The sequence below is a fragment of the Salvelinus namaycush genome, chromosome 13, assembly GCF_016432855.1.
Source record: "Salvelinus namaycush isolate Seneca chromosome 13, SaNama_1.0, whole genome shotgun sequence".
Classification (NCBI taxonomy): Eukaryota; Metazoa; Chordata; class Actinopteri; order Salmoniformes; family Salmonidae; genus Salvelinus; species Salvelinus namaycush.
This window is the reverse complement of record NC_052319.1, coordinates 25112012-25125089: the sequence shown is the minus strand read 5'-3', so window position 1 is coordinate 25125089 and position 13078 is coordinate 25112012. Positions and strand designations below refer to the sequence as shown.

The following is a 13078-nucleotide window of genomic DNA, read 5'->3' as shown; positions in this document are numbered from 1 at the left end:
TCCCAAAGGATTCTGTGTGAATAAGCCTGTGTGACCAAGTTTGTTCACTTCTGTCACTTTGTGCATTGAGTTTAGAGGAGTTGTCTCAATCATACTCTTGTCCCATGCTTTTATGGCTTTCACTCTTGTACTCGGTTTTTCTTGATAGCCCATAGTTTCTAATGTTGATGTCTGTATTACCTGAAGATGTCCCTCAAGCTGTACCCCATGTTGCGGAGCCAAAAGCTGAGCCAAAACCAGAGCCTAAAGTTTCACCTGTGGCTAAGGTTGAACCTGAACCGAAGGGTGCACCTATAAAGAAACCAGAGTGTCCACCATCCAAAGGTATTTCCTGTCATGTCTTGTTTTGTGGAGTATTTATCCCCCTCTCTAATGTCACCTCTCCTTTGTGTAATTGTATGTATATTATATATGTATATTATATATTATTATGTTTATATAGCTTCTAACATAGAAGTACATTTTTACTTTGTGTCATATCTGTATGTAGTGTAATTATTACCTTGGTATGTAAATTCTAAATCAAAGTGCATGTTACTTTAAGTTCCTGAGAAAGCTAAGAAACCAGAGGCTTCAAAACCAGAACCAGAAACGCCAGCGGCAGTTAAAAGGCCAGAGACTGCATCTACTCCTTCTCCAAAGGAGCCAGAGCCTACTCCTGCTGCAAAGAAGGTCCCGTCACCACAAGGTATCAGTATCTCTCAAAAGAGAGGCAGCTTTCTGAGTCTTTTAACAACTTGTATGCTCTTTATACTCTTCTGTTTGTCAGTCCATCTTTGTCTGTCTGTGGCATTACAAAGTTTAAGACTATGTAATGTCACGTATTTGGAATCCGTATTTGTTGTTTTCTTTGTCAATTTTATGTCTGTTTGTTGTGCTTTCATCACAGCACATTGTATATTACTGATAATGTGCATATTCTTTGAAGTGCCAGAAGCACAAAAAAGACAGGAGGTAACTCCGCAGAGACCAGCTACCATCCCTCAAAAAGTGGACAGAGAGGACATAGAGCCTCATTTGCAACCTGTGCCAGAACAAGGTACACACAATATAGGTTGTCAATGCTTCTCCCGTTAATGTTTAATGGCTTTCTTCTAACCAACCCCAGCTTTGAACATCTATGTCTTGTCTATGTTCACATTTGGTATCGTCTAGCTTCTACGTCACTGAGTTTGTCTTTTGAAATGTTTATGCACAACTGAAAAGTATTTTCACCAGTTGCTTAATTTTGTCTCGTCATAATCATCGTCATACAGTCTTACCACTCAATAGAGTGTGACTTGTGCAATGTCTGTGTTTGAAATGGCTTTCTTGAATATCTTCATTGTATATGCATGTTTTTAACAAACTTAAATGGTCTTTTAAGTTCCTGTGGAAGAAAGAAAACCAGAACCTCTTAAGGTTGCCAGAAAGCCTGAATCAGTTATTGTGACGCCAAAGGAAGATACACCGCAAAAAGGTAGGGATTTATGCACTAACTTATGTACTGTACCGTACATACTGTTTACTGTGATGTCTTAAGAGTCTTCTTGAACTATTCTTTGTCTTAAGTTTACCATATTCCGGCTCTCCTTTTTCCTCAGTTTTCCGTCTGTTTGACAATCTAGACACAAGGGTAGCACTTTAACTATCATCATGAAGCTGACTTAATGATGTTACAATATGACATGATATTAGACTTATAGTTTATCATAAGTTGTTAAGACTGTTTTAGATATGGGTCATGTTATGTTTGTGACTATGTTGACAATATGTTTGAAGTAAAGTGTTGCATGCGTCGCCACGTGACGTTCTGTTTGTCAGATTTGTTGTGTTATGCAACAACCCTTTTGTCACTCTTCTGTGTTGCCAATGTCTTATGCGTGTCTTGTATGTGCTTCAAGTAATGGAGCCCAAACAAAAGCCTGTACCTGTTGAGAGGGTAGCTGAGAAAAAACCTACTGAAAAGGTACCTGTTGAGAGGGTACCTGAGAAAAAACCTACTGAAAAGGTACCTGTTGAGAGGGTACCTGAGAAAAAACCTACTGAAAAGGTACCTGTTACTAAACCTAAAAAGGAGATGGAAGAAGAAAAGAAAGTTCCAACTTCAGAAATAGAAGTTATGCCACAAAGAAAAGGAACTCCGCCAGACACAGGTATTCTAAATGTGCTCTATGTTAGTGGTGTTCAATTTATTAAAATCTTATTTCACCTCCAAATGTAGATATCAGGTGCATAATGGCATGCCAGTACTACTTTCTTTTATCTGTGTTTTTTTTAACCCAATGTTTGTCTTTATGTTGTGTTTTGTCGTTAATCTCTTGCGACCTCCATTTGGTGGGAACTCTTAAAAACATCTTTAGAACTTCAAGTGACTTCTAGTCTTCAGATGGCTGAGAAAAAGAGATCTTCGAAAACTCACGAGTTGTGGGAGGTTTCCGACACGATGGAGAGAGCTCCTCCAATAGAAGAAGTATTTCAGTATGAAGAAGTGGGGCATGAATATGAAGAGGTGTCATATGAGAACAAAGGTGATATATTGGACAATAGCACTACATCGACATTCCAACAGAAGATTTCAGTGACAACAAAAGATATCCTTCCAGAAAAAGTATCTGTCCAAAAAGATAAAAAGTCAGATATGAAACATGAACCATCTCTTAGTGAGGTTTCCAAGAGGAAAGATAGAGCTACTAAGGTTTTTACTACACCGAAACCAAAGGAAAGAAGTGCTGTTGAAATTAGGTCTGATCTAGAGGCAGATTTACCAGCCAAACAGGATCGATCTCTTCAGAGGGAGTCTCATGAATCGTCCACGGAAGGAGAAGAAACACTTCTCAGTGTTTACACTGCAAGTTTAGTGTCTAGAGAGGAAGAGGGTACAGGCATCAAAACTAAGGGAACTCCTTTTGTTGATGTAGTTGAGTTAAAGACAGAACAGGCTACAATTGAAGATATACCTATCCATCAAGTAGTTCAATCTACAGAAGAACATTTTGTCCAGAAAGCTGCCAAAGTTACTACAAAAGACAGTGTACCTATAAAGAAGGAGACTGTATCTTTGGAAGTATTAAATTATGAAAAAGTGGACACTGAACTCCAAAAATATGAAGAAGTTTCCATCATGAAGCAAGGAAGTGCTAGTATGAGGGAAGAAATATCTATGAAAAAGTATCCTAATATGCAGCAGGTAGTTAAGGGTGAAAGCAAGGCTATAGACACAGATAAAAAAGTGGAAGAAAAGAAAACAGACATTGTAAAGAAAAAGGAAATGACCACCAGGGTATCAGACAAGAAGGAAGAGTCAGGCGGAAGACAGGAGATTCATGTTAAGACAGATTATAGTTCTCCAAGAAAATTATCTCCCCAGGAACATGAAGAATATGTTTCAAAACAAGAGGCATCTGTTATGGATGTTTCAGAGAATATAAATGCAGCCACAGATATTATTTCCCCCAAACCAACAGCAAGAAAGGAAACTGACATTCGATCTAACCAAGAAGGTATTGCTCAATCAGTAGAATGCAAAGAACCAGTAGAATCTTCTATCAGAGTAGAATCAGTAATTGAAGAAATATCAAATATACAAGTTAATACAAGAAAGGACAAAATACATTTGTCAGAAGGTATCTCTCCAATAAAATTGCTGTTGCCCAAAGAGAAAGGACAGGGATTAGTTGGTACTGAAGAGATACCTTGTACTGTTGAAAACTTCCAATCAAAGAAACAAGTAGTTGAGATAGGCAAACCTTCCAAAGTAATTAAATCCAAGGAGGAAACCTTTATAAAGACCCTTACTATGAGCAAGGAACTCAGTGAAGAGATACCCCGTACAAATGAGGATATCCAGTCAAAGAAACAGGTTATAGAAAAGGGCAAACCTTCTAAAGTAATTCAATCCAAGCAGGAAACCTTTAAGAAGACTCTTACTACGGGAGAGAAAACCCCTGAAGAGATTAGAGTTGAGGTCATCCAAACTAAGAAACAGGTAGTTGAGAAAGACAAACCTGCCAAAGTAATTGAATCCAAGGAAAGGGCTGACAAGACACTTACTATGAGAGAGGAGCCCATCGAAGAGAGACCTTTTACAGTTGAGGACATCCAAACTAAGAAACGGGCGATTGAAAAAGGCAGACCTGTTAAAGTAATTCCTTCTGAAGAGGAAACACTTGACTCACAAGAGGAGGAAAAGATTTCTTCAAAAGCCTCGCCTTCAAGAGGTATACTAAGTAAATCTAACATGTTTCATCCCATCATCTTGTCAGCAAAATCATCCATCAATTCCATTTCATGCTTAGTTTGAAATCAAACTTTTTTTGCCCAGTATTATTCATCAAGTTGCTTCATTCCAGTGTTTGCCATCCCATATCAACACATCCTCTTAGTGGTCAAAATCCACAACTCTTGTGTCATTCTTGCAATTCTCTCTGTTGTTTGTGTGTATGTTTTGTGTCTTTTTTGTATTGTGTTTTCTATTTGATCACATCTTTTTTGGTATTGTATTGGTGCTCCACTGCTTACCCCAATCTGTAGTATCTTGATCTTGACCATAGTATCATTTCATTTCAAGTACCAGCAGAGAAGAAGGAATCACCTCCACAACCTGTTGAACCACTTACAAAGAAAGTGTCTCAGCTAGAGAAAACTGTTGTTGCTGAAGGGGTGAAAGAATCTGAGCCATTTGGAAAGAAAGTGGCTAAACCAGAGTCTAAGCCAGAAATCAAGCCAAAGTCCAAGCCAGAGAAGATAGCTATTGCTGAAAAGCCTGCTGAGGCACTTGTAAAGAAAGTGTCTACGCCAGAGTCTAAGTCAGAACCTAGGTCAGAACCTAAGCCAGAACCTAAGCCAGAACCTAAGCCAGAGGCTAAGACAGAGGCTAAGACAGAGCCTAAACCTAAACCAGAGGATAAACCAGAGCCTAAGGTCAAACCAGACCCTAAACCAGAGTATAAACCAGAGGTTAAGCTAGAGGCTAAACCAGAGAAGAAGGATGCTACTGAAGTAGGGGTGAAAGAATCACCTCCACAGCCCACTGTGGTGTTGAAGACAGAGCCTAAGCCTAAACTAGAGGCCAAGCCAGAGCCTAAGGCTAAGCCAGAGCCTAAACAAGAGGCTGAGCCAGAGGCTAAAGTAGACACTAAGCCTAAATCAGAGCCTAAACTAGAGGCTAAGCCAGAGCCTAAACCTAAACCAGAGTCTAAACCAGAGGTTAAGCTTGAGGCTAAACCAGAGAAGAAGGATGTTACTGAAGTGGGGGTGAAAGAATCACCTCCACAGCCCACTGTGGTGTTGAAGACAGAGCCTAAGCCTAAACTAGAGGCCAAGCCAGAGCCTAAGGCTAAGCCAGAGCCTAAACAAGAGGCTGAGCCAGAGGCTAAAGTAGACACTAAGCCTAAATCAGAGCCTAAACTAGAGGATAAAATAGAGTCTAAGCCAGAGCCTAAACCAGAGGTTATGCCAGAGCCTAAGCCTAAACCAGAATCTAAGCCTAAACCAGAGGCTAAACCAGAGCCTAAGTCTAAACCAGAGTCTAAGCTTGAATCTAAACCAGAGGCTGAGCCAGAGGCTAAAATAGAGCCTACACCTAAATCAGAGCCTAAGCTAGAGGCTAAAATAGAGGCTAAGCCAAAACCTAAACCAGATGTTAAGCTTAAACCTAAGCCAGAGGCTAAACCAGAGCCTAAATCTAAACCAGAGTCTAAGCTTGAACCAAAACCAGAGGCTGAGCCAGAGGCTAAAATAGAGACTAAGCCTAAATCAGAGCCTAAGCTAGAGGCTAAAATAGAGGCTAAGCCAAAGCCTAGACCAGATATTAAGCTTAAGCCTAAGTCAGAGGCTAAACCAGAGCCTATATCTAAACCAGAGTCTAAGCTTGAACCTAAACCTGAGGCTAAACCAGAGAAGACTGTTGTTACTGTAGGGGTGAAAGACTCACCTCCACAGCCCCCTGAGCCAATTGTAAAGAAAGTGACTACACCAGAGAAGACTGTAGTTGCTGAGGAGGTGGAAGAATCACCTCCAATGCCACTTGTAAGGAAAGTGGCTAAACCAGAGTCGAAGCCAGAGAAGAAGGCTATTACTGAAGATGTGTTTCTTTCAAGTGAAGAAGATGTTGCAACTCGAAAAGGTATAACAAGGGCAATCCTTGAAATACAAATCTTCACTCTTGCGTCACTCTTAAAATCTTGCTTTCTTTTGTTGTTTGTTTGTATGTTGTTTGTGTGTACGTTTTGTGTAATTGTGTTTGGGATACTTCCTTATTTGTTTATCCTTATGTGTTTGCTGTTTGATCACATATTGCCTTTGTATTTTCTTGATGGTTCACTTCTGTAGTATGTTGTTCTTGACCATAGTATAACTTTATTTCAAGTACCAGCAAAGGAGAAGGAATCACCCCTACAACCTGTTCGACCACTTACAAAGAAAGTGCCTAAACCAGAGAAAACAGTTGTTGCTGAGGAGGTGAAAGAATCACCCCCAAAACCGGCTGAGCCACTTGTAAAGCGAGTGTCTTTAGCAGAGTCTAAGCCAGAGAAAACTATTGCTGAAGAGGTGAAAGAATCACCTCTTAAGCCGATTGAGCCACTGGCTAAGAAATTATCTAAACCAGAGTCTAAGCCAGAGACCAAGCCAGAGAAGGTGGCAAAGAAAACAGCTATTGCTGAAGAGGTGAAGGAATCACCTCCAAAGCCCACTGAGCCACTTCCTAAAAAAGTGCCTAAGCCAGAGACTATGGTTATTGCTGAGGTAGAATCTCCACCAAAGCCTACTGAGCCACTTGCAAAGAAAGTCGCTAAGACAGAGACTACGCCAGAGAAGACAGCTAATGCTGAAGAAGATGTTCCCAAAAAAGGTATAACGAGAAAATCTTGAAATGGTATTCTTTAATCTTCCCTCACTCTTAAAATCTTTATATTTTGTGTGTTATGTTTGTGCTTATGTTATGTGTTTTTGATGTTTTTCTCTGTCTTTGTGTGTGCTATGTTTACATTTGATATAGTCTTTCTCTGACACTTTCTCAGTGGTCCAATGCATACCACAATCTGTAATATCTTGATTTGTCAGGTTGTTATTGTGAAGAGATTGTGTTCTCAATGACTTACCTGGTTGAATAAAGGTAAAATTAAATAAATCAAAATATACTTTGACCATGGTATAATTTTATTTCAAGTTCCAGCAAAGGAATCACCTCCAAAGCCTGCTGAGCCTCTTGCAAAGAAAGTGCCTGCACCAGAGAAAACAGCTATTTCTGAACAGGTGGAGTCACCTCGAAAGCCTGCTGAGCCACTTCTTAAGAAAGTGTCTTTGCCAGAGTCTAAGCCTGAGCCTAAGTCTGAGCCTAAGCCAGAGAAGAAGGCTGTTGCTGAGCCTCCAAAACCAGCGGAGCCACTTGTGAAGAAAGTCTCTAAACCAGAGAAGAAGGCTGTTGCTGAAGTGGTGTCAAGTGAAGATGTTGCTGCCCAAAAAGGTATAACAAGGACAATCCTTGAAACACAAATCTTAAATCTTAAAAATCTTGCTATCCTGTCTGTTATGTTTGTGTGTGTTATGTATTTTGGATATTACGTATTATCTGTTATGTGTCTATGTGTGTTGATGACATGTTTCTTCTCAGTGGTTTAATGCTTATCCCAACATGCACTGTCTTGATTTTGACCATTGTACAATTTTATTTTAAGTACCATTAAAGGAGAGCAAAACATCTCCAAAGCCCACTGAGCCACTTGCAATGAAAGTCAGTCCTCTTGAAGGTAAATGTCTGTTTAATGTTGCAACATGTATGTTCTTTAAATACATTCGTGAATGAATGTTTCTTGGGCAAATATAAATCTTAAACATTCTTTTGAAGCTCCTCAAGATAAGAAAAAGACTACACAGGAAACAAAGCCTGCCTTCCAAGTGCAAGAACAAGATGATACGGAGACAGGTATTCAACAACAAAAATCACAAAAATAAAATGACAAAATGACAAACTAATATCTCAAAAACCACACCATCCAAATACTACTAAGCATTCTATCTTAAGCCTCATTATAGTCCTAGAGGGTTGAGGCTAACATATTTTGCTTGTTTTTTTTTCAAGTCACCAAAATGTGTTTGCATTAATCTCATTCAACAAAGATGGTTGCCTCTTCGATCCACAAAAACATTCCTGTTCTTTGTCCAGTCTCGTTATAATGTTTTATGTGCATGTTATACTATTTAAATGAGGTAGGTGCCACCTCTAACCACCTTCCTAGCAATGCTGTGGTTCTGTATGTAATGTCATATCATGTTAAATGTCTTACTAAGTTCTCATCCTGAAATTCATTAGTGAATGTGAGCATGTCATAGTTTCCCTGTTATATCTTCACTTGATAATATTACTTCACTCGTCTTCATCTTTGATTGGTTACGGGAGGAAATTCCCTTGGAATTCCCGATTGGTTCCACAAGATAATGTCCAATACCATTCAAAGAGAAAAGTGAATCATTCTCCTTAAGTGATTGGGCTGGTTATACAACTCCCCTCAATCACATCTCAATGTCCTGAACGTACTTGATACATTGAGGCTTGTATCCCATATATCTTCAAATGAATGTGAATCTTTGTACTAAACAGTGTTTACTTTTCCTTAATTTCCCTACTAGGTGAAGGCAAGCAGGCACCTGGACCTGCTAAGAAAGGTATGATGAATACTTTGTTTTTCACTTTACATTTCACTATTCCTTGCATATAAATAAATATCCAGCTCAATATTTTAAATATACAGTCGAATTTCTTACTTTATTGTTGTTTTCTGTGAGTTTTGTTTGTTTGTTGAATTTTGTTTGTTTGTTGGTTGTTCGAGTTGTCTGTGTGTTGTCTTGTTTGCTGTATAGCTAAATCTCAGTGTTTGATGTGATGTTTTCAATGTTGTTATCTTGTTAAGTGAGCTGTTATGTGTAATATGAAACCTTTACTGCAGTTCTCCGACAAAAAGCAAAAATTCATGTTGAGAAAGAAGAAACACTTGTACTGCCAACCTTGAAGAAAACAACCAGGATATCCAAAGATGTGGAGCAAGAACAGGAGATTATATCACTGAAGAAAGTGCCTTCAGTCCCCTTTGAAGATCAGCCAGCGCCACCAAAGAAACCTCCTCCGAAAATTACGAAGCATACAATCCATGACTTTGAAGAGAGAGTGTATGAAGAAGTTGAAGTAACAGTGTATGAAAGATATGAGGCAGAGCAAATCAGCAAGACAGATAAAATCAGCCAGATACCTGATGGAGCTAAAGTAAAGACACCTAAAGAGGTTGAAACAAAAGACTCAACTGAGGACAAATGGTCTCGGAAGACCATCCCCAAAGCTGAAAAAGAAGAGGACAAAATGACTTTGAAGAAAACTCCCAAGGGTGTGAAAGAAGAGGAACCAACAGACCCCAGTTTAGCCCTAAAGAAAGTGTCCAGATTGCCATCAGATGAAAAAGGAGAAGAAACTGTGAAGTTAAAACCGTTCCAAAAATCTCCTAAAGCAGGAACCGTTGAGCCAGAGAAGGACAAGTACAAAGATAAGGAATCTGGGGCTTTCAAAAGAGGTGAGAGACCATCAAGAGATGAAGACATCAAAGAACCTGTTGATCATAAGAAAGCTGATAGAGTTCCTAGTGCTAAAGAAGAGTCACAGGCAGTCGAATTAAAACCAGTGACCAAAGTTCCTGAAGATGAACAAGTCCAGGATTCGGACAAACCACTGACAAAGGTGAAAAGGATTCCAACACAGGAGCAAGAGAAGGAAGATGTTAAATTGAAGCCATTTTCAAAGTCACCTAAAGCTGACACTGAAGCTGTGAAGCCTGAGAAGGAGCCTGAGAAGAAGAAAGATGCTCAAAAAATCCTTCAACAAAAGCCAAGTCCTCCAAAGACAGCACCCGTAAAGAAAATGGAAAAGAGTCCTAAAGAGGAAGAGCCAGTACAGTTAAAAAAGGTTGAGCAGGTGCCAAAGGAACAAGAGGACAAAGAAAAAGATAAACCCTCAAAGCATGAAGAGACACTTAAGAAAATGGTAGAACTGAAAAAGACTCCTTCACCTAAGGTTGAAAAACCAAAGCCAAAAGAAATAGAAAAAATTACTATGGAGAGGAAGCCCAGTGCAGAAAGGACCAAAAAGCTACCCAAAGAAGTTTCACCAAAAGATTCATTTGAAGGTGTTACCCTCAAAAAAGTTCCAAAGAAATCACCACAAGAGGAAACTGATGGAGCACCACTGAAGAAGGTGCTGGCAATGAAAGAGCTTTCCCCTAAAGCTGTACAGTTACGAAAGATCTCGACTCAGCTGGAGGAGGAAGTATTTGAGGAGGAGCCAGATGTTGAGGAGGAATCTGACAGTGAAGGTTGGGGATGGGAACTTGCCCCTCGTGATAGTCCTGGATCCACAGAAGATTTGGGAGAGGAAGGTGATGCACTTGGAATGCCAAGACGAGGTGAGATGAAGGCTGGAGCGAATCACCATTGAAGAAAAAGTCCTTAACCCCAAATAATCTCCACCCATTTTCATCTGAATGTTTTCATTTTCTACATGTTAATGTTTTTCATAATTTCGTATTGTTTCTTCATGTCGATCATTTTCGTCAGAAAAAGTATTTCATCCGAAATAATCTTCATCCATTTCCGTCTTAATGTTTTTATGTTCTATGTGTTGTTTGTCATCATTTTGTGTTGTTTCTCCATGTCAGTCTCCATGTTTCTATTTATTGTCTGTCAATCCATGTAAAAAGCACATGTTTGGCATGCTGTTATTCCACATGGTGTTTGACATTGTGTATTATATACCCATCTCCCATCATCCATTGTTAATTTGTTCCCATCATCACCCTTCATCTTTATTTATCTCTCCATATTGTATGTACAATTCTGAGTAAAATATTTATAAGGGATTTGAATGTTATCTGTCTTTACGGTATAGTCATTTTAAATATCTTAAACAGATGGAAAGCCAGCAGAAGAAGCAGGCACAGGCAGAGGTAGAGGTAGAGGTAGAGGCCTCAAAGGTAAGACTGGTTACATCCATGTGAAAATATATTTTGTTTTAGAGTGCAGCGTCAGCACACTCTACTCTCAATGTTCTCACTAACTTATTTTGAATAGTTATATAATAACCAACAATAAGCACTGTTCGAACTGTAAAACGGGCAGTATGATTCAACTTAAATTGCTTGTCAACAGCTTTTTAATATAATTTATACTTTTTAAACTATTAACCTTTTAGTCCTCCCCAAAGCCTCCATCCATTTCAATGGGATGTCTTCAACATGAAAAACTTCCCATAATTCAGCAATGACATCCAACATTCTATCCACTGTCAACACTTGCTTTTGATACAAATCAGCTACTTTGACCACTTTCCTAACAAGTTAGACAAAACTTAGTCTATAACCAGGTTTCCGCCCAACCTTTTTATGCGAGTGAAGTACATGTCGGATAAAAGATGTTACAACAGGCCTGATGAAAAAGCAAATTTGTCGCTACTTTCCAAATGTTGACAAAACAAAATACATTAGGCAATGTGGGATCTTTTTGTGTCAGTAAAATTAATTATGTGAGAATTGGCGGTGGAACTATTTTATGCGCAAATATTGATTATAATAACCATCGTATTGTCACACGATGACATGTTGTGTGGTCCTCCAACTATGACTGGGGAAATCATGCAGTCTATTAGGCTACAGATGAAATAAGTTATGATTAACTTCACAGGGTGGTGAATGTGCAAGATGATGAGCTTAATGCTCCTTTCCAGTAAATATCCAGGGTCTTATTCTGGTGACATGATGATCGATGCTTGGCTGCTGATTGACAAATACAAATTATCTCACTCTTTTTTCCATAATAATCTCATCATGTAGGCTATACCCGCACTGTATACTGTATCTACTACCAATCCAGAGATAAAGCTGTTTTACTAACCTTGTCAACTGCTTTTTATCTTAACTTTTAAAATCTGACATTTTGACCTCTTTCCCAACAAGTTAGACAAAAACTAGGAGTGTATGAAATATTTTGTCTCTTTCTCTGCTTTTCAAATAATATAATGGAAATGTATTCTACCAGTCCAGAAATACATCTATTTAAGTAACATAAACTTCTTTCTTTGGTTGCTACAGTCTTAGAAAAAAAGGTGCAATCTAGAACTTAAAAGGGTTCTTCGGCTGTCCCCATAGGAGAACCTTTTGAAGAACCCTTTTTGGTTCCAGGTAGAACCCTTTTGAGTTCAATGTAGAACCCTTTACACAGATGGTTCTACCTGGAACCCAAAAGGGTTCCACCTGGAACCCAAAAGGGTTCCACCTGGAACCAAAAAGTTTTCTCCTATAGGGACAGCCAAAGAATCCTTCTGGAACCCTTTTTTCTAAGATTTTAGTTATGCAGGCTGGCTAACATTCCCTTGCTAGCTAGCCAACTAAATTCATTATCCATAATGAGGAAGCTGTCTTACTGCAGTTAATACAGTAACTATCTAACATTTGCTGCATCTAGCAGCATGTTGAATTAAGCAATGAGAGACTGCTGGTCGAGTCCATGTCCAAGTCACTAATGGTCGAATCCGAGTCACTGGGGGGCAGTGGATTTTTTAATTATTTGTATTATTATTTATATATAAAATTAATAACCTTTATTTAACTAGGCAAATTATTATTTACAATGACGGCCAAACCCTAACCCGGATGACACCGGGCCAATTGTGCGCTGCACTATGGGACTCCCAAACACACCTGGTTGTGTTACAGCATGGAATCAAACCAGGGTCTGTAATGACACCTCTAGCACTGAGATGCAGTTTCTTAGACCGTTGCGCGACTCGGGAGCCCCCCAAGTGCAGTGATAATTCAAATGGGACTGTTAACAGGCATTTATCATGTATTATCTTGAATAACAAGCACCTATCAACCAAACAGCATTCAGGATACAAACTCCCTGTTTTATAAAGGGTACTATCTCACTACTATTTCTCTGATAGTCACTAGCCTAATTCTACTTCACTAGCATACATTTTTCAACACAAGCCAGTAGCATCTAAAAATGTAAACTTCTAAACTTCTTCCACTACCATAAAAATGCTGTACCTTTGCACTCA

At 39.1% G+C, this 13078-nt stretch overlaps 1 protein-coding gene across 1 annotated transcript in view; it reads left to right on the top strand.

The window, feature by feature from the left end:
* ttn.2 (titin, tandem duplicate 2) overlaps positions 1 to 13078 on the top strand; it is a 179301-nt gene that overhangs the window by 62259 nt on the left and 103964 nt on the right. The window contains 6 exon segments of the mRNA XM_039006530.1: positions 187 to 324; positions 4550 to 6106; positions 6350 to 6832; positions 7157 to 7447; positions 8611 to 8646; positions 8928 to 10427. Coding sequence (XP_038862458.1) covers positions 187 to 324; positions 4550 to 6106; positions 6350 to 6832; positions 7157 to 7447; positions 8611 to 8646; positions 8928 to 10427 — 4005 coding nt within the window.